Source organism: Cetorhinus maximus, chromosome 13, assembly GCF_964194155.1.
Source record: "Cetorhinus maximus chromosome 13, sCetMax3.hap1.1, whole genome shotgun sequence".
NCBI lineage: Eukaryota > Metazoa > Chordata > Chondrichthyes > Lamniformes > Cetorhinidae > Cetorhinus > Cetorhinus maximus.
This window is the reverse complement of record NC_135891.1, coordinates 2,471,928-2,497,756: the sequence shown is the minus strand read 5'-3', so window position 1 is coordinate 2,497,756 and position 25,829 is coordinate 2,471,928. Positions and strand designations below refer to the sequence as shown.

Here is a 25,829-nt window from a genome sequence, read left to right as displayed (position 1 = left end):
ATCAGGTCTAGAAAGAGAAATACAGAGAGTGAAAGACTGGATTAGGAGAGAAAGGGACAGAAAGGAAGAGGCAGAAAAATGCTGAAATTGCTGTACAAGGCGGATGAGTTGCATCTGAACTAGAATGAGACCAACATCCTTGCGGTGGGGAGGGGGGAACGGTTGCTAGTGCTGTTGCTGGGGGTTTAAAGTAATTTGGCAGGGGGATGGTATATGGAGTGGGGGTATAGTAGGGGTTGATGTACAGACAAGTATAAAAGAAAAACCAAGTCAGTCCATAAGGCCGAGCGCATATAATCAAGTCAAGGCACTAGGGAACATGGCAAGACCGGATGGCATTTATTTTAATGCAAGGAGTCTTGAGAGTAAGGACGATGAGTTGAGGGTGTTGACTGACACCTGGGGATATGGTATCATTGCTATCATGGAGACATGGTTGAGGGAGGGGCAGGACTGGCAGCTCAATATTCCGGGGTATGCTTCAAGCAAGACGGGGGGGTGGGGTGTAAGGCGGGGTTTCAGGGTTGTGTAAAAGAGGAGGTGGTGTCGCAATATTGATGAAGGAGTCAATTACTGCAATAAGGAGGGATGATACCTTTAGAAGGTTCCTCAAATGAGGCCATATGGGTAGAACTTAAAAACAAAAAGGGGGCAATCGCATCATTGGGAGTGCACTATGGACCCCCCCAAACAGTGATGGAGAGATAGAAGGGCAGGTATGTAAACAAATTTCAGAGAAGTGTAAAAATAATAGGGTAATAATAGTAGGGGATTTCAATTTCCCCAATATTAACTGGAATAGGTAAAGTGTGAAAGGCTTAGAGGGGGCGGAATTCTGAAAACCTATCCAGAAGAGCTTTTTATGCCAGCAAGTATAAAGTCCTACAAAAGAGGGGGCAGTGCTGGACCTAGTTTTAGGGAACGAAGCCGGGCAAATGGTAGAAGTGTCAGTGGGGGAGCGTTTTGCAGGGGGAGCGTTTCGGTGATAGTGATAAATCAGTAAGATTTAAGGTAGTTATGGAAAAGGACAAAGATGGACCGGAAATAAAGGCTCTGAATTGGAGAAAGGCCGATTTTAATTTGACAAGACAGGATCTGGCCAGAGTGGACTGGGAACAGCTACTTGTAGGAAAATCTACATCAGAGCAACAGGAGGCATTCAAAAAGAAAATAGAGAGAGTGCAGGGCCAACATGCTCCCACAAATGTGAAGGGTGGGTCCCACAAGCCCAGAGAACTCTGGATATCAAGGAATGTACAGGGTTGAATAAGGAAATAAAGGGGAGCTTATGGTAGATACTGAGGGCTCCAAACAGCAGAATCCCTAGAGGAATATAGAAAGTGCAGGAGGTTACTTAAAAAAAGAAATTAGGAGAGTGAAGAGGGGGCATGAAAAAACACTGGCAGGTAAAATCCAAAGGCGTTTTATAAGTTTATTAGGGGCAAGAGGATAACCAGGGAAAGAGTAGGGCCCTTAGGGACCAAAGAGACAATCTATGTGAGGAGCCGGAGGTCAGAGGTGAGGTTTTGAAATGAGTACTTTATATCTGTGTGTTCATTATGGAGAAGGACAATGTAGGTGTAGAAATCAGGGAGGGGGACTATGATACACTTGAACAAATTAGCATTGAGAGGGAGAAGGTATTAGCAGTTTTAGCGGGCTTAAAAGTGGAAAAATCCCCAGGCCCAGATGAGATGTATTCCAGGCTGTTGTGGGGGACAAGGGAGGAGATAGCAGGGGCCCTGACATTAATTTTCAAATCCTCTCTGGCTACAGGAGAGGTGCCAGAGGATCGGAGGACAGTGAATGTGCTACCATTATTCAAGAAGGGTGGTGGGGATAAACCAGGGAACTATAGGCCAGTGGGCGTAACATCAGTGGTAGAGAAGCTTATGGAAAAAATTCTGAGGGACAGAGTTAATCTCCACTTGGAGAGACAAAGATTAATCGAGGATAGTCAGCATGGGTTTGTCAGGGGGAGATCATGTCGAACAAATTTGATTGAATTTTTTGAGGAGGTGATTAGGGCCAGGATTTTCCATTTGTTGGGTGGGCTTGGCGGGAGTGGGCGCAGAGCCAATTTAAGCCCGCCCTGCATGGATCGCAAGCGGTAGCACTGAACGCTACCTGTGCGAGCGGTAGGAGAGGGAGAGTCGAGTCCAGCGCTCTTTCATGCATGTGCACGGAGCTGCCTCAGGGAGATTGAAGTGCTTTTTTAAAAAAATAAATAAAAACATTAAAAATTTAATGAAACATGTCCCCTCATGTGACTGTATCACATGAGATGGGACATGTTTTTATTTTTCAAAGAAAGTTTTCATTTAATTTGTAAAAGCTTTAGGAAACCTCATCCCGCTGGTGGATGAGGTTTCCTAAAAAAAACTAAAAGGCCGCTTGACCTTTTCGCCTGCCCGCCAACCATCAGGTTGGATGGGCAGCGTAAAATTTGTGTTAATTACTTGGTTAATAGCCTTAATAGACCTATGAACTATCAGTGGGCGGGCAGCTGACTCCAGCGCGCGCCCACTGAACGAAATATCGCACGACTTTGCGATGACGTCAGGACATAGGCCCAACATCATCGCGCATCACTTAACGTTCCAGGGTGTCAGGTATGCACCCGCATGCTGAATGGAAAATTCTGCCCTAGGTGTGTGGCAAACTATAGGCCCCCAAACAGTCAGGGAGAGATAGAGGATCAAATATGTAATCAAATTTCAGGGAAGCGTAAAATTAATAAGGTGGCGATAGTCAGAGATTTTGACTACCGAAATATTGACTGGGATAGTTTTAGTGTGCAAGGTAGGGAAGGAGCAAAATTCTTAAGTTGCATCCAGGAGAACTTTTTTAGCCAGTGCGTAGAAAGCCCAACAAGGGAGGGGACAGTTCTGAGCCTAATATTCAGAAATGAGCCAGGGCAGCTGGAAGGTGTATCAGCAGGGGAGCATTTTGGAGATAGTGACCATAACTCAGTTAGATTTAGGATAGTTATGGAAAAGGATAAGGTTGGGGAGGGAATAAAAGTTCTAAACTGGGGAAAGGCTAATTTTTTTAAGATGAGATACGATTTGGCCCAAGTGGACTGGGAGCAGCTACTTGCAGATAAAACTGTGTCTGAGCAGTGGGAGGTATTCAAGGAGGAAATAGCGAGAGTACAGGGCAAATATATTCCCGTAAAGACAAAGGGGGCGGACCAAGTCCCGAGACCCTGGATGTCAAGGGACATAAAGGTTAGGATTAAGAAAAAAAGAGAAGCTTATGGCAGATACCGAGGGCTCAATACAGCAGAGTCACTAGAGGAGTGTAAAGTGCAGGGGGACCTTAAAAAGGAAATTAGGAAAGCTAAGGGAGTGCATGAGAAAGCATTGGTGGGTAGAATAAAGGAAAACCCAAAGGGGTTTTATAAATATATAAAGAGCAAGAAAATAACTAGGGAAAGAGTCGGTCCAATTAGGGACCATAGAGGTAATCTGTGTGTGGGGACCCGGAAGATGGGGTTACAGTCCTCAATGAATACTTTGCGTCGGTCTTCACAATGGAAAAGGATGACACAGGTATAGACATCAGGGTGAAATATTAGAGGAAATTAAGGTACTAGCGGGTTTAGCGGCCTTAAAAGTGGATAAATCCACAGGCCCAGATGAGATGTATCCCAGGCTGTTGAGGGAGGTAAGGGAAGAAATATCAGGGGCCCTGGCAGTAATTTTTAAATCCACTCTGGCCACAGGTGAGGTGCTGGAGGACTGCTAACATTGCCCAATTATTAAAAAAGGGAGGAAGGGATAGACCAGGAAATTATAGGCCAGTCAGTCTAGCCTCAGTGGTGGAGAAGTTACTAGAAAGAATTCTGAGGGATACAATATATCGGCACTTGGAGAGGCACAGATTAATCAGGGATAGTCAGCATGGATTTGTTAAGGGAAGGTCACGTTTAACAAACCTGATTGAATTTTTTGTGGAGGTAACCAGGAATGTTGATGAGTGTAATGCATTTGATGTAGTTACATGGACTTTAGCAAGGCTTTGGATATGGTCCCTCATGGCAAACTAGTCAAGAAAGTGAGAGCCCAAGGGATCCAAGGCAAAGTGGCACATTGGATCCAAAATTGGCTGAGAGACAGGAAGCAGAGGGTGATGGTAGAGGGATGTTTCTCTGACTGGAAGTCTATTTGCAAAGGGGTTCCATGGGGCTTGATGCTGGGCCCCTTGCTATTTGTGGTGTACATAATTGATTTGGACTTAAATATAGTGGATATGATCAAGATGTTTGTGGATGACATGAAAATTGTTAGGAGGATAACCGTAAACTGCAGGAAGATACCAATGGACTGGTCAGGTGGGCAGAGCAGTGGCAAATGGAATTCAACCCGGAAAAGCGTGAGGTAATGCACTTGGGGAGGACTACCAAGGCAAGGGATTACACTGTGAATGGTAGGACCCTGGAAAGTACTGAAGATCAGAGGGACCTTGGTGTGCATATCCACAGATCCCTGAAGGTAGCAGGACAGGTAGATAAGGTGGTTAAGAAGCATATGGGATACTTGCCTTTATTAGCCGAGGCATAGAATACAATAGCAGGAAGGTTATGCTGGTACTGTTTAAAATGCTGGTTAGGCCACAACTGGAATACTGTGTGCAGTTCTGGTAACCACATTATAGGAAGGATGTGATTGCACTGGAGAAGGTGCAGAGGAGATTTGCCAGGATACTTCCTGAGCTGGAGGGTCTGAGCTATGAGGAAAGATTGGATAGGCTGGGGTTGTTTTCCTTGGAGCAACAAAGGTTAAAAGAGGACCTGATAGAGGTGTATAAGATTATGAGAAGCATAGATGGGTGGATGAGAAGGCTTTTTTCCCATTAGTAGAGGGTTCAATAGCCAGGGGTACAGATTTAAGGTAAGAGGTAGAAGGCTAAGAGGGGAGTTGAGGAGAATTTTTTTCATCCAGATGGTTGTGGGAATCTGGAACTCACTGCCTGAAAGGGTGGTTGACCCAGAAACTCTCGTAACATTTAAGAAGTATTTAGATATTCACTTGTGTTGCCATAGTTTCCAGGGCTATGGGCCAAGTGCTGGAAAATGGGATTAGTGTAGTCAGATCTTTTTTGACCAGTGCAGACACAATGGGCCGAATGGCCTCCTTCTGTGTTGTAAATGTCTAAGCCTGAGTCTATGTAGATGAGGGTAGTGCAGTTGATGTAGTCTACATGGACTTCAGTAAGGCTTTTGACAAGGTCTCGCATGGGAGACTGGTCAAGAAGGTAAGAGCCCATGGGACCCAGTGCAAATTGGATCCAAAATTGGCCTAGTGGCAGGAGGCCAGAGAGTAATGATCAAGGGTTGTTTTTGTGACTTGGAAGCCTGTGTCCAGTGTCGTACCCCAAGGCTTGGTGCTGGAGTCCCTTGCTGTCTGTAGTGTACATTAATGATCTAGACATGAATGTAGAAGGTATGATCAGTAAGTTCGCAGATGACACGAAAATTGGTGGTGTGGTAAATAGTGAGGAGGATAGCCTTAGATTACAGGACAATATAGATGGGCAGGTCAGATGAGCAGAACAGTGGCAAATGGAATTTAATCCTGAAAAGTGTGAAGTGATGCATTTTGGGAGGTCTAACAAGGCAAGGGATTATATGGTGAATGGTAGGACCCTGGGAAGTACAGAGGATCAGAGGGACCTTGGTGTGCATGTCCATAGATCCTTGAAGGCAGCAGGACAGGTAGATAAGGTGGTTAAGAAGGCATATGGGATGCTTGCCTTTATAATTGTCAAGGTATTGAATACAAGAGCAGGGAAGCTATGATTGGGCTGTATAAAGCATTGGTTAGACCACATCTGGAGTGCTGTGTGCAGTTCTGGTTGCCACACTTTAGGAAGGATATGATTGCACTGTAGAGGGTGCAGAGGAGATTCACCAGGATGTTGCCTGGTCTGGAACGTTTCAGTTATGAAGTGAGACTAGATAGGCTGGGGTTGTTTTCCTTAGAGCAGAGCAGGCTGAGGGGGGACCTGACAGGGGTATACAAAATTATGAGGGGCATAGATAGGGTAGACAGGAAGAAATTTTTCCCCTTAGTGGAGGGGTCAATAACCAGGGGGCATAGATTTAAGGTAAGGGGCAGGAAGTTTAGAAAGGATTTGAGGAAAAAAATTTTCAGCCAGAGAGCTGAATATCTGGAACTTACTCCCTGAAAGGGTGGTACAGGCAGGAACACTCATAACATTTAAGAAGTATTTAGATGAATACTTGAAATGCCATAGCATACAAGGCTATGGGCCAAGTGCTGGAAAATGGGATTAGAGTAGATCGGGGCTTGATAACCGGTGTGGACATGACGGGCTGAAGGGCCTCTTCCCGTGCTGTAAAACTCTGACTCCATGACTTTATGACATTTTACTACTTTCTAACAATTCATTATGTGCAGGCATGAGATTGAACAGTTTAAATTGTTCTTTTTCTGGGCCAGAGATTGATTGGCAATGCATCAACAATTACTACTTAAAAGGATACTTGACATTCAATCACCAATGCTAGCTTTCTTAAAGGGTCATAGAATCTTAGAGCATAGAAGGAGGCCATTTGGCCCATCATTATGCACCAGTTCTTTGGAAGAGCTACCCAATCTAGTCCCACACTCATTCACCCTGCACATTTGTAAAGGTTTACCATTACATCCCTGTTTTTGTACTCTGCTTTATTTGCAAAATCAGGTATTTCATATTCCACTTTATTAACCTGCCATGCTACTTTCAAGGATTTGTAAATCTCCAGCTCTAGATTCCCCTTCTATTGCACCTGTCTCCAACCCTGCGACCACCACCCCACCCCCAAACCCCGCTCAATATAGCACCATTTAGATTATAATGCCTCTTAATGTTGTTTTTCCCAAAGTGCATTACTTCACACTTATCCACATTAAACTGAATCTATAAAACAGGAAAAGTCACAGACCTGATATTATAGACACATGGGAGGGACCCAACTGGTTACCACCTCCCTCCAGTCAGAACACCTATTCACTACTATTCTTGTATTCTTGTCCTCCAACCCTGTGCCAATGTTCTACCATAGTTACCACCATTCCTTTAGCTCCATGTGCTTCTAATTCTATGAGGAAGAACTTTTGAAAGTGCACGTGTACAATTTCTACTTCACTACCTCCTTCCTATTACATCCTCAAAGAACACAAAACAGGTCAGTCAGACACGATTTTGCTTTGATCAAACCAAGCTATGGCAGGTTTAATGAACAATTAATGTGTAATTTCTTAGAATTAATAGGAAGACTGAGGGATGTTATTTGTTCAAAGCAAACAGCCATGCTGTGTAAATTGACCAGCGGGTTCTGGGGATTTGGTGCATCTCGTCATTTCCTGAATTTGAGGATTTGTACATTAGTAATGGTGAGTCTTGTCAACACACCCTTATTTATTCAGCAAGATTTGGCCCATTGATTTTCAGTGTAGAAGCAATACACCTCTGTCTCAGTGGTAGCATTCTGTCTCTGAGTAGAGGGGAGGTAGAGGGTTCAAGCCCTGTTCCATGCTGTTCCTAGAAAGCAGAGTCCAGAATATGGAGTTGAAATTGGCCTGGGACAGTTGAGCGGAATGGACTCCTGTGTGTCAGTGACACATGGTGTACCAGGGAAGAGGAAACTGGATGCAGTGTCAGTCTAATTCGTGTCAAACACTAAAATGAAAGTGAAATCTGAAATATAAGCAGAAAGTGATGGGGCAACTGAGCAGGCCTGGCAGTATCTACGCAGAGTGAAACAGAGTTAATGTTTTGAGTCAGATTTGTCTTTCAAAAAAGTCATATTGGACTTGAAACGTTAACTCTGTTTCTCTCTCCACAGATGCTGCCAGACCAGCATTTTCTGTTTTTAAATTTGTGTCGATCTGTTTTTTCAAGACTGCCACACACACCTGGATAACCCCCACCGTTGTCTCTTAGCAAGGGGCTGGCATCAAGAAGGAGTGACCGCTGGATGAGGAGTAACGTCCCCCCCCAACTGAGTCAGGGGGGGAGGGTGGGGTTCAAAGCAGCCAGTCCTGGAGACTGGAACAGCAGCTCGGAATATTGGGTTCAGCAGGTGATGGGGAGTGGGTAGAGTGGGAATCGCTGGGTGTTGATTCCCCCTCCTCCCACATCATAAGAGAAGGGAAACGTCATTAGTAAACAGCTCGTATAGAAGCTTGGAGCTGCCCTGGGGACAGAACCCAGTCAGATCTTCAGATGTTACAGATTCTCATTTCCTGACACTGACCCGAAACCTATTCTTTTTCTAATTTGTGCAGGGCCGCCAAAAAAGGAAAATTCCAAGAAGAGAAAGACTAAAAGAAAATAAAATCTCAGCAAGCTCCTTAAAACACAGACCTGCTGAACCTCTTGTGATTTTATTATTCGCAATGATGCTTAGTTTCTTTAAGGCACCTTTTAGTTCTCGGTTTAAACATACAGGCTCAGAGCCACACAAACTCTTGTTTCCCGGTTGTTAACCAGTTCGACCAGTCGCCCTGTGGTGGCCGTCAGTGAACTGTTTGGCAAATTGGATAACAACAGTCATGCAGTATCCAGGCCTGAACCAGGCATTCAACCTTCTCCGTACACCCATTAATAAAGGGCCTGACGCCTATTTGTGGCCCCAAATGCAAGGTTGGGTTGCTTCAAGGTTACTTAGAAAATCAGGCCTGGTACCATCAAGGGAAATATTGCCCATATATTCACCTTGAGTGTGAGCGGTCAGGAAAAGAGGTTGATCTATGCCTTCCAACTCTCCCTCCCCACCAGCCCCCCCACCCACTGACATGCATGAAGACCCACAAAATCCTGGGGTTGGAACCGTCATTGTAGAAACACAGTCAGATACCGACACACCATCCAGTCCCAAAGGGAATGCTGAATGGTCCAAGGTTCCCACTGCCTGTTTGAGGCTTCAGGTGGGTGTCAAAGGTTCTTTGGGGCTATTGAAAGGAGAACAGGATTTCTCCCTATGTCCCCAGTCAACAATTTGCTCTCTCAATTCACACCACCAATAGCAGATTAGTGCTGTTTGTGGGATCTTTCTGTGCACAAAAATAGCTGCTGTACTCACCTACATAACAGTCACTGTACCGCAAAGTAAGTTGCTGCGCTTTGAGGCATGATTAAGAAGCAATGCCATTTATTTTTCTCTCTCACTTTTGCTTTGGACAAGGGCAGCACTGGCAAGGTTGCATCCAATGCTCATTCCTCAATTGTCCTAAGGGCATTGAGGGTTAGCAGCATAGTGAAACTGGAGACAGGCCTCAGCATAGACTGGATAAGGGTGGCTGGGACCATTCCCTGAAGGGCATCACTGAAGCAGTTGGGTATTTTTTCAACAGTCCATCATCTTGGTGGTCATTGCCTCCACAATCACTGGATTCGCAGAATTACCCTGGAATATTGTGTCCAGTTCCGGCCACCACACTTTAGGAAAGGATGTGAAGGCCTTGGAGAAGGTGCAGAGAAGATTCATGAGAATGGTTCCTGGGATGAGGAGCATTAGTTATGTGGATAGATTGGAGAGGCTGGGGCTGCTTTCCTTAGAGGTGAGAAGGTTGAGAGGAGATTTGATAGAGGTGCTCAAAATCATGAGGGGTCTGGACAGTGTATGTAGAGAAAAACTGTTTCCATTGGTGGAAGGGTCAAGAACCAAGGAACACTGATTTAAGGTGATTGGCAAAAAAAGCAATGACAACATGAGGAAAAATTATTTTGTGCAGCGTGTGGTTAGGATCTGGAATGCAGTGCCTGAGAGTGTGCTGGAGGCAGATTCAATCATGGTTTTCAAAAGGGAAATTAGATAATTATCTGAGGATAAAACATTTGCAGGGCTATGGGGAAAAGGTGGGAGAGTGGGACAAGCTGAGTTGCTCTTGCAGAGAGTTGGCACAGGCAACAGTGGCCTCTCATTTTATGATTCTTGCCAATCTGAGATTTGAGCTTGTGACCTTTTGGGCTTACAGTTCTATATCATGACTGCTGAGTTTTATTCCAAGCCTTTTCATCCACTCGACTCCTGCTCTGATGTACCATCACTCCTAAAATTCTTTGTTACTTCCCCACCTCTCATTCTGTTTGTCTCTGCCCACCAACATCCTCCAATGGGAAACTCACCCCTGTCTAAGGATTGCAATTCCTGCATCCTATGGAATATGTTGGTAATTCCAGCTCTCCTTTGATCAGAGAGGGAGGGAAACAACAGTAGCAGAGCTGGGAATATCCCAGTCTTCCCACTGGGTATGTTGATCCATCAGCTTTGAGCACAATTTGCTATCTGGAACCATCGAATGCCTTATGTACACAACCCCATGACTGAAAGTCTATCACCCATTGGCTTGTTCAGGGTCAGTAACTCTGAGCAAGGGGCCAATGTAACATGAGTTTGATGCAGGTTCAACAGAACCTAACCTGGCAGAAAGTTGGCAAATTCAATCAAAGGCCAGAAATGGCCAACGTAGCAAATAGGACACAGATTAGTGTCTTGGAGGTTCTGTTCCAAGACTGGGGAGAGCACATCTTGTTGGAGCAATGGAGAGATTATAATATAAACAGGACTTGTAAAGCTCCCTCTCAAGGTATGAGAGAGTGTTCATCATAATTTAGATCTAACACAAAGCTTACACTACTGTTAATTGTGCTATTGTTGATATAGCTTTTACACTCACCCACACACCAACCCCACAATCAGCTGAACTAAGGGACAAAGACATATGACGGAAAGGCAGGGGCAAAAGAGTTGAAGTGCTGTAGGTAAGAAAGAGGCTGTACTATTGTTCAACCATCCCGTGTAAACCAGCAGTGGGCACAACCTTCTACTGGAAACTATTAGAAACCCCATGATTGAAAGTCTAGCATCCACTGACTTGTCCAGAGTTAGCAGCTCAGGGCATGGGGCCAAGATGAAATGAGTTCGGTGCAATTTGTCAAGCTTTGGTTGTGAATTTGTGTCCATTGGGATGAGGGTGGTATTATTATCCCCAGTGCATTCAGAATGAAACATAAATAATGTTGAGAGACTCTGGAAGAACAATGTTACAGAAATCACTAAAAGCCCATGGACAGGTACAAAATAAAATCAAACTAGCCAATGAAATGTTGGCCTCCATCTGAAGAGGGCTGGAATACAAAGGGGATGAAGTGATGCTTCAGTTAGTCAGAGCCTTGGTCAAACCCCATCGGCAGTAAGTGTTCAGTTCTGGGCACTGAACCTCAAAAAGAATATATCGGTTTTGTGGGGGTGGGGGGCTCAGTGTAGATTCACCAGAATGATACCAGGCCAAAAGGGTTAAATTAGGAGATTGCATAGACTTGTAATACTTTGAGGTCAGAAAATTAAGGGGTGATTGAATTGAGGGGTTTAAAATAAAAGATTTGATTGGATAGACGGAGAATAAGTATTCCCTCTGATAGAGGAGTCAGAACAAGGGGGTAAAATCTTCCAATTACAGCCATGTCGTTCAGGATTGAAATCGAGAAGCAGTGCTTCACACAAAGGGCAGTGAAAATCTGGAACTCTCTCCTCAGAGAACATCTTGGATACTCAGAGTCAATTGAAAATTTCAAAATTGAGAGTGATAGATTTCCGTTGCTTCCAAAACTCTGTTGTCCAATGCCTTAACTTGTATCCCTATCACGCCTTGTGCTCGCCAGTCAAGCAACGTCTTGATTTTAAAATTCTCATTCTTGTTTTCAAATCCCTCCATGGCCTCACTCCTCCCTATCTCTGTCATCTCCTCCAACCTCAAGACCTCACAAGCCTCCAAGATATCTGCGCTCCTCTAATCCTGGCATCTTGCTCACCTCCCATTTTAATTTCCCCATCATTGGTGACTGTGCCTCTAGCTATCTGGATCCTGAACTCTGGAGTTCCCTCCATAAACCTACCTCTTTGACCAAGCTTTTGATCACTTGTCCCAATCTCTCCTTATGTGGCTCAGCGTCAAAGTTTGATTGATAATTGCTCCTGTGAAGCACCTTGAAAAGTTTCACTATGTTGAAGGTGGTAGATACATGCAAGTTGTTGCTGTTGTTGTTATTGAAGGCTATGGTGTAAAGGCAGGTAGCTAGGATTAAGATACAGATCAACCAGGATCCATCTAGATGGTGAAACTGGTTCAAGGGGCTGAATGACCCCCCCCTCCTGTCCCTTACACTGCTTTGAAACACATTTTCTTTGTCACTTGTTTCCTTTCAGGGCAGCAGAAGTTGATTGAGCCAAAGATGTTCAATGAGCTCTACTCCCACTGGAACGAGATTAAATCGGAGGTGGACAGCATCACACTGGCACCTGAGGTAATGAAGAACCTGCTGGAAAATGAGCGCATCTCAAAGGTGTCGAACCCAGTGAAGACCAGCTATGGACTGGGCCGTGTGGTGATGAGTCAGAAGCGCCTGTTCCTCCTGATGGAGGCTCACCCATACTGCAAGGAGATTGCTCGCTTCCGAGATATCGAGGTAGGGTTTGAGGACAATCAAAGAATTAATGCCTACGTCCAATATCCACTGGAGCACCTGCTGCCCCCATCACCTCAGCTCCATATTTTACAAAGCTTCCTTTCACCCTATCAATATATTCTTCTATTCCTTTCTCCCTCATGTTCTTCTCTACCTTCCCCGGAAATATATCTTTCTACCCACTGTGGTAGTCAGTTCCACATTCTCACCACTCTGAGTAAACAAGTTTCTCCTGAAATCTCTGTTGAATTTACTAGTGATGATATATTTATACCCACCTGGTTCTGATCTCACCCCACAAGTGGAAACATATTCTCTTCATTGATCCTATCATATTCTTATAGAGATCAACCCAGTCACCCCTAATTTCTATTCCAGGGACAAGAGTTCCACCATGTTCAGCCTTTCCTAATAGATATAACCTCACATTTCTGGTATTAACCTTGTAAATCTTTCTTCCTTCTCCATTGCATCTATATCCTTTTTACGATTTGGAGACCAGAACTGTCCATAGTGCTCCAACTGTGGTCATGCCAAGGTTTGATAAAAATTAATACATAACATCTCTGCTTTTCAATTCTATCCTTCTGGAAATGAACCCCAGTGCTTGACTTATTCCATTTTATAGGTTAATTAACCCACGTTTTAGTGATGTGCGTCTGTACCTCAAGAAGGTGGTGGTGAGCTGCCTTCTTGAACCATTGCAGTCCACGTGGTGTAGGTACACCCACAGTGCTGTTGGGAATTGGATCCAGTGTCAGTGAAGGAACGGCGATATATTTCCAAATCAGGATGGTGAGTGGCTTGGAGGGGAACTTCCAGGTGGTGGTGTTCCCACATGTCTGCTGATCTTGTCCTTCTTGGTGGTAATGGTCACGGGTTTGGAAGGTGGTGTCAAAAAATCCTTGGTGAGTTTCCGAAGTGCATCCTGTAGATGGTACACCCCTCTGCCACTGTGCCTCAGTGGTGGATGGAGTGGACATTGGGTCCAGGGGACTGGTCTAGTGAAAACCACTGTCCTAATTGTCACCATCAGAGTCTGTCGACACACTCCGTATCAGTCTTTCCCTGTGTGCAGGTGCAGAGTGTAGCATCTGGAAAAGGCAGAGGGACTATTGTTTTGTTCCTTTTCGAACTGGTTTGTCAAAAGCACTAGACTTTGTTGCCTGAACTGGGTTTCTGCAAACACGAGTAACCCATGCTAGGACGGTTTATATTGCACCCCTTCACACACACAATTCACCTTTCAACAGCAACAAATCATTTATATAGTACCTTTTAATGTCACAAAGCATCCCAAGATGCTTCATGGGGTTGATTGTAAAACCAAATTTGACACCGAGCCACTTAAGGTGATCTTACAGCAGAAGGCCAAAAGCTTAGACATAGGGGGATTTTAAGGAACATCTTAAGAGATGAAAGTGAGGTAGAGAGAAAAAGAGGGTTAGGGAGGGAATCCCAGTGGATGAGGTCCAGCAGCTGAAAGCATAGCCACCAAAAATGGAGAAATTAAAATGAGGGAGGCCAGGACTGAAGTAGTGCAGATATCTCGGAGGGTGCGGAGTTGGGAGAGGTCAAGGTGTAGGAATAGGGGAGGCCATGGCGAGATTCGAAAACTAGGATGAGGATTTTAACATTGAGACGTTGCTTGACCAGGAGCCAATATAGATGAGTGAGCTCAGAGGGCAATTGGTCAAAGGGACTTGATGTGGGCTTCTAAAGTGGAAGATGGAAAACCAGTCAGGAGAGCATATGGTCAAGTCTGAAGGAGCATTAGTAACAACAAGGTAAGGAAAAACGAGCACAGGGGATGATGGGTAAATAGGATTTGGTGCGTATTTGGACACGGGCAGCAAATTTTAAATTAGCTCAAATTTATGGATGTTAGAAGATGGGAGACCAGCCAGGAGAGCTCTAGAACTGTCAAGTCTAGAGGTAGCTCACAGACCAGTGGCACAAGAAGAATCTCCACTACTCGCTCCCACCACCTGCGCACGTTCCTCATTGGACGTGTCTGACACTCTGCTTTTGTGGCCCTCCAGGAGGTAGAATCCTGTTTACCGGTGTCCATCTTTCCACTGAAGATCCTGGCCCTGAGGATCAAGGTCAGGGACAAGAAGGAGCCCTTTGTTGCCAACCTCAAGTCAGAACGGGACCTGTGGAAGGTGATTATCCGAGAGATGTGTGCGGGGAAGTTCCTGGCAGAGAGGCACAAGGTGAGACTAGAGGGAGGTAAGAATTGTAATCTCTGCCCAATTGATGGGATAGATTCTATCCGTGAATTTCTTGTTATATACTCTGCATTTTAGCAGAATGCGAGGTGATCTCATTGAAACCTATAAAACTCTTCAGATATCTTGATGGGACAAATGCTGAGAGGCTGTTTACCCCACTGAACACGGGGGCACAGTCCCAGGATAAGGGATCGGCCGTTTAGGACAGAGATAACGAGAAAATTCTTCACTCAGAGGGTTGTTATTCTTTGGAATTCCCTACCCCACAGAACTTAGTCACTGAGTATATTCTAGACTGATCTCGACGAATCTTTGGACTATAAGGGATGTGGGGATAGTGCGGGAATGTGGAGTTGAGGTAGAAGATCAGCGATGATCTTATTGAATGGTGGAGCAGACTTGAGGGGCCGAATAGTCCATTCCTGCCCCTCTGTTTTCATGTGTTGGCTGAGGTCGCATGGTCTGTTATTTCTGGCCTCTGCCTTGTTTTAGGCACATTCCCATTTCTGGTTGGTGATGCACTGTCAAAGCTAGGAGCTGGGGGGGATGGTGGGTGATGGTGGGTGTGGCCAATATTCCCAGAATTTCCTGGAATTAAAGATGAATCTTCCGGAAGTTCAGGCCAGCAATCCCAGGAGAATATCTAAAGGACATTTTTTCTTCTCCTTATTCTCTCCAAACCCACCCTCACAACAAACAGCGTGTCTGCCACTATCTGCTTTGGAGCCCTCTGGAGAATCCATGAAATGCAAAGAGTGATTTCTGGCATTCAGAGGGTTGTGGATATTGTGACCGCCATGATTGATTGATTGATTGTTGTATCGATTATCGAGCCTGGGGTGGATGTGGGGGATGTAGAACAGTAGCCAATCACATGATAAAACCTCCTAGAATATAGCCATCCCTAGGAGTGTGAGCACTCCCCTGTGCTGCCCAGTTTCCACCAGGTGACCCACGATGAAGATAGAGGTGTCTGCTCCAGCCCATTTCGCCAACCCAGTGTCCTAAGGTGAACCATCCCAGGGGCTTGACAACACCACCATCGACAGCAGTCATCGCCCACCCACCCCACTCTCAAACTACCAGCGGGTTTGGACACACACCACATGGAAAAGCTCAACCACTTCCAGACCAATTGTTGTAGGAATAATAAGACTTCACCCAAACCTCATCCAGCCTCTCCCTGCCCCTCCCACCTGCCCCCAAATCTACTAGACACACTCCCACGCGTGTACCCACATACACTCTGAGTGTAACCAACATCCGGACCAGGCTTGGGGGTGGATTTAGGATCTGAGTGTTCACTGGACTTGTGGGGGGTGAAACCCCACAAATTCACGACCAAATTTGTTCAAGCATTGATTTGGGAATTACATCAGCACCCTTTTCCTGCAGAGTCAGAATTCCTGCAAGAGCCTAAAGGAAAGGGGTGACCCATTTTCCCCAGCCCTGCACCGCCTCCATTTTCTAAGGGGGAGGGGAATGTTCCCAACGTGGAGAGAGGGACTAACTACTGGTTAAGGTAGTGATTGTGCCCAGGAACTGCCCCCTTCCCATGTTATGGTAAAATATTAACCCAGCTGACAGTGCCAGTCTGTTTCCCCTGAACCTCTTGGAAGAACAGAATAAAAGCTTTGAGTTTCTGATTCACACTTGGACCTGATCCCCAGTTCCCTCTCCTCCCCTTCTGACTGTGTTGGTCTGTGCTGGGAGCCACTCTCCAAAGCTCTCCACTCCCAACAGAGGAATATCACTCATTATTTGGCAATGGAATGTGACTCCGCAGGCCTGGTCCTATACTAGCCCCAGGAGCCACACGCATGCACCTTCCAGTAATTGTCATCGGGGTGTCTCCCTAACCCAAGGGAATTGAGGCAATCTGGAGCTTGTCAATTAGCCACCAATCAGCACAGATCGGGACTCCCTCCCCTGCCTTTGTAACCCCATCACCACACCTGGTGGTGGCTTTCCCTGCCCAGCCTTGGTGGAGCCCAACAGTGGTAGAAATGGGAATGATGAGGAGGCACTGAGACTGGTTTTATGGGGAAAGTGCTGGGTCTGTGGCCTGACCAGAATCTTCACCACCAACACACTCTCCCCACTCTCTGTGCAGGACCCTCAGTACATTCAACAGGCGATCAACAATATCCAACTCATCAATGCAGTGGCAAAGTGCAGCCTTCACCAGCGGCCTATGAGCATCGCCTCCAAGCTCGCATATCTGGATCAAACTGCCGGAGAAGGTAAGCTCCTCCTTGCCTGTTTGCAATTGGGAATCAAGGGTGGGGAGGACAAAGAAGATGGCCGGGATTATCAGGTGTTGATGCCCACCACTGGCAAGACCAGAAAATCCTGCAGATGACTTCCATTTATGTAGCGTCTTTCATAACCATTTCGACATCTCCTTCCCCACCATTGGCCTGAAGTGGTTAGTTTGTCAGCACCTTTCATGACCAGTGACCCTCCCAAAGCACTTTACAGCCAATGGGGTACTTTCTGAAGAGTGGCCACTGTTGTACTTGTAGGAAATGTGGCAGCCAGTTTGCACACAGCACAATCCCATAAACAGCATTATGATAATGACCAGATAATCTGTTTTAGTGATGTTGGTTGTGAAATAAATATTGTTCGGGACACAGCGGGGAGAACCCCCAGATCTTCCTTGGAACAGTGTCGTGGAATCTTTTATGCAGGTGGGTGCCCAGTTAATGTCTCAAGTGAAAGACAGCGCCCCTAGCAGTGCAGCACTCCCTCAGTACTCAGCCTGATTTGTGGGCTCAAATATTTGAATTGGGGCATGAACCCTCTGACTCAGAGGGAAGAGGGGCTCTCACTGAAACCCAGCTGACACCATTTAGGACATGTCTGAGCTGTCTGGATAGTTTCCAAATTGTTGACTTTGAGGTTATTGACCAGCAACATCAAGCAGTGTCCAAAGAGACAGAGAGCATCACTGACCTAGACATCACCTGTGGTTCTCAATGTAAGTCCACACTCCAGTATTCCTTCACACCGAGGGTTGAGGGACACAGTTTGGGTGAAGGGGATGAGTGGTTCACGAGGCAATATATTCTGCTTTATTAACAGTTCCATTCATTCTCCACCTCAGAGCCGCCCACTGTACCAAAGATGACATCCGATGCCCTGAAGCACACCCTTCATCTCTCTGATTCCAATTCTACTTCCTATGCAGTTGATGTCCTATTGTATGTTCCTGGTAAGTTACTGACTCATGTTTCTCATGGTGCATTCCGGAACAGAACCCTCCACTTTGCTCCCACTTTCATTCTAAGGTGACCCTGCTTAATCTTCCCTAATAAACTCATTCCTCTCACTCGCCAGAATCCCCTTTGCAAAAATGTAAGTGCAGATGTTTTCTCTCAGGTGACAGGTTTGGGAGTAGAGTTCATTGAATGTCCTCGGCTCAGTCAGCTTCTTCTGCCCTAAAAAGAAACAAAAGACACAGAAGGAAGCCATTCGGCCCCTTGAACCTGTTCCATTATTCAATTTGACTATGGCTATCTGTACCTTAATTCCATTTTACGCACCATATCCCCTAATACCTTTACCCAACAAAACTCTATTGATCCTGAAAGCTCCAATTTTCCCCCAGCTTCTGCAACTTTTTGGGGGAGACGGTTCCAGATTTCCACTCCCCTTTGTGTGAAGAAGTGCTTCCTAACATCACCCCTGAATGACCTGGCTCTCATTTTAAGATTCTGCCCCCTTGTGCTGGACCCTCCCCCACCAGAGGAAGTAGTTTCTCTGTATCAACCCTATCAGATTCCTTTATTAGTTCAAACATTTTGAAGGCTCCACCTTCTAAACTCAAGGGTAAACAGGTCAAATTTATGCAACTTTGCTTCACAATTTAACCCTTTTAGCTCCAGTATCACTCTGGCGAATTTGTGCTGCATTCCACCCCCCCCCCCCCAGGCTAATCTCTCCTTCCTGTAGTGCGGTGCCCAGGACTGAACCCCAGTTATGCCAGATGGGGTCTTGGCAAGGGTCTGTACCTCACTTCCCCGCTCTGCGAGCTCTACTCTATACAGACTGAGTGCATTATCAAGGGTGGCACTTGGTGAGCGCCGGATTGTTGGAGGTGTCGGAGGTTTTAGTTGAGATGTTAAACCAAGGACGTGAAACATCCCACGACAGAGAGGGGCAGGGGAGGTTCTTACCTGTTTCCTGGCCAATGTTTATCCCTCACACCAGAAATCAGTTGAAATCAATTAATATGTTTCCCTACATTACAACAGTGATTATACTTCAGAAGTTATTTCATTGGCTGTAAAGTGCTTGGGCCATTCCGAGGTAACATATATCTTTTTCTTCACTGTGATTCCGCACAAACTCCACTAAAACAATTAACATCAGGAAGCTGGACAGTGGAGTGAGTTGGGCTATGACCCATCTGTCACATTCTCCTCTCTGTGAACAGGTCCTGTGGATATCTGACTGGCACATTTGTGGCTGCCTGTGACATCCCTACACACTACTGTATTTCCCCAGGTTAAGATAATGTTGCACTGTCACACGCCACTGTCACACTCTGCAGTTAGAGGGTGACGTGGAACTAAACAAAGGTAAAAGAGGACAAATCAGTCAGAGATATGGCCAATGTTAGCACTTCCAAAATGGTCCATTGGGCTGACCTTACCAACACTCTCTCTCTTTCTCAGTCTCCCCAACACAACTGCATTGGGTAGAATCCCAGTCCTCACTACCTGTTTAGTTATACTTTATTCAAGTGGAGTTGAGCTTGTATCAACTTTCAGATATGATTTCAATTCCACAACATCCTCGCCAAAAAACCTAAGTTCATCCAAAACTCTGCATCGTATCCTGACTGACATGGGCTCCCCAGTCAAGCAACATCTTGATTTTAAAATTCTCATCCTTTGTTTTCAAACTCCTCCATGGCCTCACACATCCCTCTCTCTGTAACCTCCTCCAGTCACACAACCTCCGAGGTACCTGAGCTCCTCTAATCCTGGTCTCTTGAGCATCCCTAAATTTTAATCGCTCTGCCAGTGGTGGCTATTCCTTCAGCTGCCTGGGCCCTAAACTCTGGAATTCCCTCCCTAAACTCTCTACCTCTCTTAAAACCTACCTCTTTTACCAAGGTTTGGTTACCTGGCCTAATATCATCTTATGCGCTTTGGTGTCAAATTTTGTTCACTAATGCTCCTGTGAAGTGCCTTGGGATGTTTTACCATGTTAAAAAGTGCTATGTAAATGCAGATTTTGTTGTTTTGTTGATGGTGTAGAGATGAGGATATGACCTCTCTGTTGCCAGGTAATCTGGACCCATGTGAGAGTGCAGACACACACCCGAAGCTCTGGTGTACGTTGAGTGATGGGAGGGTGATGATGTACAACGCAGCCACTTGGATCATGGAGCAGCCACCCATCCAGGCAGGGCGCTCAAAACTGGTGAGTGAGTGGGTGGCAACGGCTGCCCGGGAATGCACAGGCCATGCACCCCCACCACTCCCCCTCCCCCCGCCACCCCCCACCCCCAATCTCAAACCGCTCTTATGTGCCACGCATGTTCACAATGTCAGAGGGGTGAAGTCGAGCCACCAGTGCAGCACATCACAGCTACACATCCTCAGGGAGAAACCTGGGCTCTTGAACCAAAGGAGGAATGCACAAAATCCTGGAGGTCCGACTCTCGAATACAATCGGTGCTCGTTCCGATAGAATCACAGAATCAAACAGAGAGGGAAAACATGCAAGTCAGCGATAGCTCTTTCAAAGAACAATCCAGTTAGTCCCACCCATTCTTTTGCTATATCCCCCTTTCAGATATTTATCCAATTCCATTCTGAAGACCACCTTTGAACCTGTATTCACCCTTCATGTAAGAAAGCTGTTCCTCATGTCTCCACTGGTTCTTTCGTCAGTCACTCTAATTCTGTTCCCATTAGGTACAGGCTCTCCCCCCAACTCTCTCTACTCACTCAATCTAAACCTTTCATGGCTTTGAAACTTTCTCTGCTCAAAGGGCAACAATTCCAGCTTTTCCGATAGCCGAGCGTCCAGAGGCCGGAAACGTAAGTCCTGGAGTGTGGGGCGGGAGGAGAAAGCTGGGATTTTTTTTTATTCATTCATGTGATGTGAGCTTCGCTGGCTGGGCCAGCATTTATTGCCCATCCCTAGTTGCCCTTGAGAAGGTGGTGGTGAGCTGCCTTCTAGAACCGCTGCAGTCCATGTGGTGTAGATACAACCACAGTGCTGTTAGGAAGGGAGTTCCAGGATTTTGACCCAGCGACAGTGAAGGAACGGTGATATATTTCCAAGTCAGGATGGCGAGTGACTTGGAGGGGAACTTCCAGGTGGTGGTGTTCCCATCTATCTGCTGCCCTTGTCCTTCTAGATGGTAGAGGTCGTGGCTTTGGAAGGCGCTGATGAGGGAGACTGATGTTTAACCATCAATCTCCCTCACTCCTGCCTTTTTCAGCTCCCGCAGGATTGTAGGTATCACACTGACCATACAGCACTGAAACAGGCCATTTGGCCCATCTGGCCTGTGCCAACATGTACACTCCATATGAGCCTCCTCCCATCCTGCTCCATCTCACCATATCCTTCTATTCCTTTCTCCCTCATGTGTTTATCTAGCTACTCCTTAAATCCATCTCTGCTATTCACTTCAGAGGTTCACGCTCCCTATGGGAGCAAGTTCCACACTCTCACCACTCTCTGGGTAATGAAGTTTCTCCTGAATTCTCGATTGGATTTATTAGTGACTATTGTATTTTCATGGCTCTGGTTTTGGTGTCCCGCAAAGTAGAAAGATTTTCTCTATGCCTACTCTATAAAACCCGTTCATAATTTAAATACTTCTATTAGGTAGAAAAACGAAATACTTACTTATCAATAATGCTAGAAATTTTCAAAGGCATAAATTTACCCCTCTTGTCCCCTGCGCCTGGCAGTAATCCATCAGAACCCCTTAGAGATGCCCAGACCCAGTACCTGAGTGAAGGGAATGAAGGGCAGAAGACCCAGTGAGCCTATCATTGGGCCTCGATAGAAGCCAAAATAGGCGATGTCCAGTGCCTAGCACCAGCAGCCCCATTCTTCGTGCCTGAATCTAATGTGACCTCTTTCTTTCTCTCCTGGTGTAGAACTGTGTGATTGGCATCGGGCATGAGCAGGTGTGGCTGGGATCGGAGGATTCCTCCATTTACATCATCGACGCGCTTAACATGACCTGCAACAAGAGGCTGGTGGGACATCGTAATCAGGTGTCGGATATGATACAGGAGGAGATAGAGGGCAGAACCAGGTGATCCAAACACTACCTACTCTCTCCCAGACCCCCCCCTGCCACCCCACCGCCGGTCACCTGCAAGGTCCAGCTCAGAATCCTCATTCACTCTCGTGAAGGTTACACCAACACAGAGTCCAAGTGTCCAGCAACACCCCATCACCATTCTCAAAATTCAATACTCGAGCTGGAAAAGCACTGATCTACGTTTACCAATACACACTCACTGATCCACAATCTCTAGAGGCGTAGGGCTGCGGTGTAGTGGTGATGTCACAGGGCCAGTAATCCAGTAGGGCCTGGGCTGAAAGTCCAGTAGAAAGCGAGTTCAAATCCCACTACAACAAGAGGGAAATTTACATTCAATGAATGAAATAAATCTGGAATATAAATCTAGTCTCCGTAATGGTGACCATGAAACTATCAGATTGTTGTAAAAAAACCCACCTGGTTCGCTAATGTCCTTTAGGGAAGGAAATCTGCCGTCCTTACCTGGTCTGGCCTACATGTGACTCCAGACCCACAGCAATGTGGCTGACTCTTAACTGCCCCCTGAAATGGCCTAGTAAGTCACTCAGTTCCAAGGGCAAACAGGGGTGGGCAACGAATGCTGGCCTTTCCGGTGAGCACCGAATCCCTAATAATGGAAAAGAACAGACAGTTCAACGCAGGCAATATATGGAGAACTTGAGCAGTTTTCTTTTTAACCCCAGTCAGATCTACTCCTGTAGCCTGGATGGATCCATTCTTCTCTGGGATCCGGAAATGATGGAGATGAAGAGTCAGTTCCAGTTACCTCAGTGTTGGAGGCTCACATCTATTTCCCTCCATCATGACCTGATCTGGTGCTGTGAGTATGTTTCGACCTTTGTTCTGGGATGTTGGGGGCTGTGCCAAGTTGGCACGTAGAGGTTCTGTGGCGAAAGGGGTCTATCAGCAGGTCCACTGTAAGCTCAATGTGTGTGCGATGCCGTTTCATCTCCATCCAGTGTGTTTTGTAACTATGTCAGGAACACAGAGACAGCCCTGAACTAGGCGTTTCACAAAGTGTTTGGTTCTCCAATTGCAGACCCCCTGCACCCCCCATCGCTATTCCCCCTGGAAGAGGCTGTCTGTTACTGGGGTACAGTTCCACAGGTGATAGGTGCCCTCTAGTGGGTATTCCTCATGTGCAAGCTTCGCCAGGGAATGGGCGCAGGCTGATTCAGCTAGTTTGCATCATAGCTGCTGTTTGTTCCATCCATGCCTGTCAACAGCATCACAGGACAGTGATCACAAGCTCAGAATCATGTTGCTTGCTAGCATCTCTGACAGAGAGCTCGTGGGTGACACGTGCACATCTTAGAAAGTTCTGGATTCAAATCCCATTCAAGAAACTTCAGCAGAAAATCCAGGGTGGCACTCGCAGTGCAGTACTGAGGGAGTGCAGCACTGTCGGAGGGTCAGTACTGAGGGAGTGCAGCACTGTCGGAGGGTCAGTACTGAGGGAGTGCTGCACTGTCAGAGGGTCACTACTGAGGGAGTGCAGCACTGTCGGAGGGTCAGTACTGAGGGAGTGCAGCACTGTCAGAGGGTCAGTACTGAGGGAGTGCTGCACTGTCGGAGGGTCAGTACTGAGGGTGTGCTGCACTGTCAGAGGGTCAGTACTGAGGGAGTGCTGCACTGTTGGAGGGTCAGTACTGAGGGAGTGCAGCACTGTCGGAGGGTCAGTACTGAGGGAGTGCCGCACTGTTGGAGGGTCAGTACTGAGGGAGTGCTGCACTGTCGGAGGGTCACTACTGAGGGAGTGCAGCACTGTCAGAGGGTCAGTACTGAGGAAGTGCAGCACTGTTGGAGGGTCAGTACTGAGGGAGTGCCGCACTGTTGGAGGGTCAGTGCTGAGGGAGTGCAGCAATATCAGAGGGTCAGTACTGAGGGAGCGCCGCACTGTCGGAGGGTCAGTGCTGAGGGAGTGCAGCAATATCAGAGGGTCAGTACTGAGGGAGCGCCGCACTGTCGGAGGGTCAGTGCTGAGGGAGTGCAGCAATGTCAGAGGGTGAGTACTGAGGGAGCGCTGCACTGTCAGATGTGCTATCTTTTGGGTGAGATGTTATACTAAAGCCTGGTCTGCCTCCTCAGGTAGATGTAAACAATTTCATGGCCATTTTTTGAAGAACAGGGGAGTTCACCCTGGTGTCCAGGACAGTATTTCTCCCTTAATCAACAGCGTAAAAACAGGCTGTCTAATCATTACCCCACTGTGGTTGTGGGATCTTGCCATGCACAAGTATGGTACCATGTTTCCTATATTGCAACAGTGACTGCACTTCAAAAAAAGTTCATTGGTCGTATAGTGTTTGAGGCATCCTGAGGTCATGAAAGGTGATATAGAAATGTAGATGTTTCTTTTTTATTTGACAGCCTACAAAACGTAATCTCTTTCCAGCCAGGGAATGAAACCAAAACAAAAATAAAAATACCCGGGAAAACTCAGCAGGTCTGGCAGCATCTGCGGAGAGGAACACAGTTAACGTTTCGAGTCCATGTGACTCTTCAACAGAACTAAGTAAAAATAGAAAAGAGGTGAAATATAAGCTGGTTTAAGGGGGGGGTGGGACAGGTAGAGCTGGATAGAGGGCCAGTGATAGGTGGAGATAACCAAAAGATGTCATAGACAAAAGGACAAAGAGGTGTTGAAGGTGGTGATATTATCTAAGGAATGTGATAATTAAGGGTAGAAAGCGGGACAAGCAAGGTACAGTTAGCCCTAGTTGGGGTGGGGTGGAGTGAAGGGAGGGGATCGAAATAGGCTAAAAGGTAGAGATAAAACAATGAATGGAAATACGTTTAAAAATAATGGAAATAGTTGGAAAAGAAAAATCTATATAAATTATTGGAAAAAAGAGGGGGGGGGTTGGTTGGAAAGTGGGTGGAGGTGGAGGAGAGAGTTCATGATCTAAAATTGTTGAACTCAATATTCAGTCCGGAAGGGTGTAAAGTGCCTCGTCGGAAGATGAGGTACTGTTCCTCCAGTTTGTGCTGAGCTTCACTGGAACAATGCAGCAGGCCAAGGACAGACATGTGGGCATGAGAGCAGGGTGGAGTGTTGAAATGGCAAGCGACTGGGAGGTCTGAGTCATGCTTGTGGACAGACCAAAGGTGTTCTGCAAAGCGGTCACCCAGTCTGCGTTTGGTCTCTCCAATGTAGAGGAAACCACATTGGGAGCAACGAATGCAGTAACTAAATTGAGGGAAGTGCAAGTGAAATGCTGCTTCACTTGAAAGGAATGTTTGGGCCCTTGGACGGTGAGGAGAGGGGAAGTAAAGGGGCAGGTGTTGCACCTTCTGCGGTTGTATGGGAAGGTGCCATGGGAGGGGGTTGAGGTGTAGGGGGTGATGGAGGAGTGGACCAGGGTGTCCCGGAGGGAACGATCCCTGCGGAATGCTGCCAGGGTGGGGTGAAGGGAAGATGTGTTTGGTGGTGGCATCATGCTGGAGTTGGTGGAAATGGCGGAGGATGATCCTTTGAGTGCGGAGGCTGGTGGGGTGATAAGTGAGGACAAGGGGGAAACCATCTCTGTTTTAAAATTAGGGGTCGCCCTTTTATGACAGAGATGAGGAGAATTTGTTTCTCTGAGGGTCGTGCAACTCTGGAACTCTCTGGCTCAGAAGGTGGTGGAGGTGGGATCATTGAATATTTTTAAGGCAGAGGTAGATAGATTCTTGTTAGTCAAGGGAATCAAAGGTTATCGGGGGTTGATGGGAATGTGGAAATTGAAACACAAAAAGATCAGGCATGATCTTATTGAATGGCAGAGCAGGCCCGAGGGGCTGAATGGTCTACTCCTGTTCCTAAT

The 25,829-nt window shown here is 46.4% G+C and overlaps 1 protein-coding gene across 6 annotated transcripts in view; it reads left to right on the top strand.

Annotated features, from left to right (window-relative positions):
• LOC144688352 (DENN domain-containing protein 3-like) overlaps positions 1 to 25,829 on the top strand; it is a 145,033-nt gene that overhangs the window by 104,994 nt on the left and 14,210 nt on the right. For all 6 annotated transcript variants that reach the window (XM_078554808.1, XM_078554804.1, XM_078554806.1 and 3 more), the window contains 7 exons: positions 12,221 to 12,480; positions 14,523 to 14,696; positions 16,828 to 16,957; positions 17,824 to 17,931; positions 20,014 to 20,150; positions 21,851 to 22,011; positions 22,707 to 22,843. In XM_078554808.1, coding sequence (XP_078410934.1) covers positions 12,221 to 12,480; positions 14,523 to 14,696; positions 16,828 to 16,957; positions 17,824 to 17,931; positions 20,014 to 20,150; positions 21,851 to 22,011; positions 22,707 to 22,843 — 1,107 coding nt within the window. The remainder of the gene's footprint in view (positions 1 to 12,220; positions 12,481 to 14,522; positions 14,697 to 16,827; positions 16,958 to 17,823; positions 17,932 to 20,013; positions 20,151 to 21,850; positions 22,012 to 22,706; positions 22,844 to 25,829) is intronic.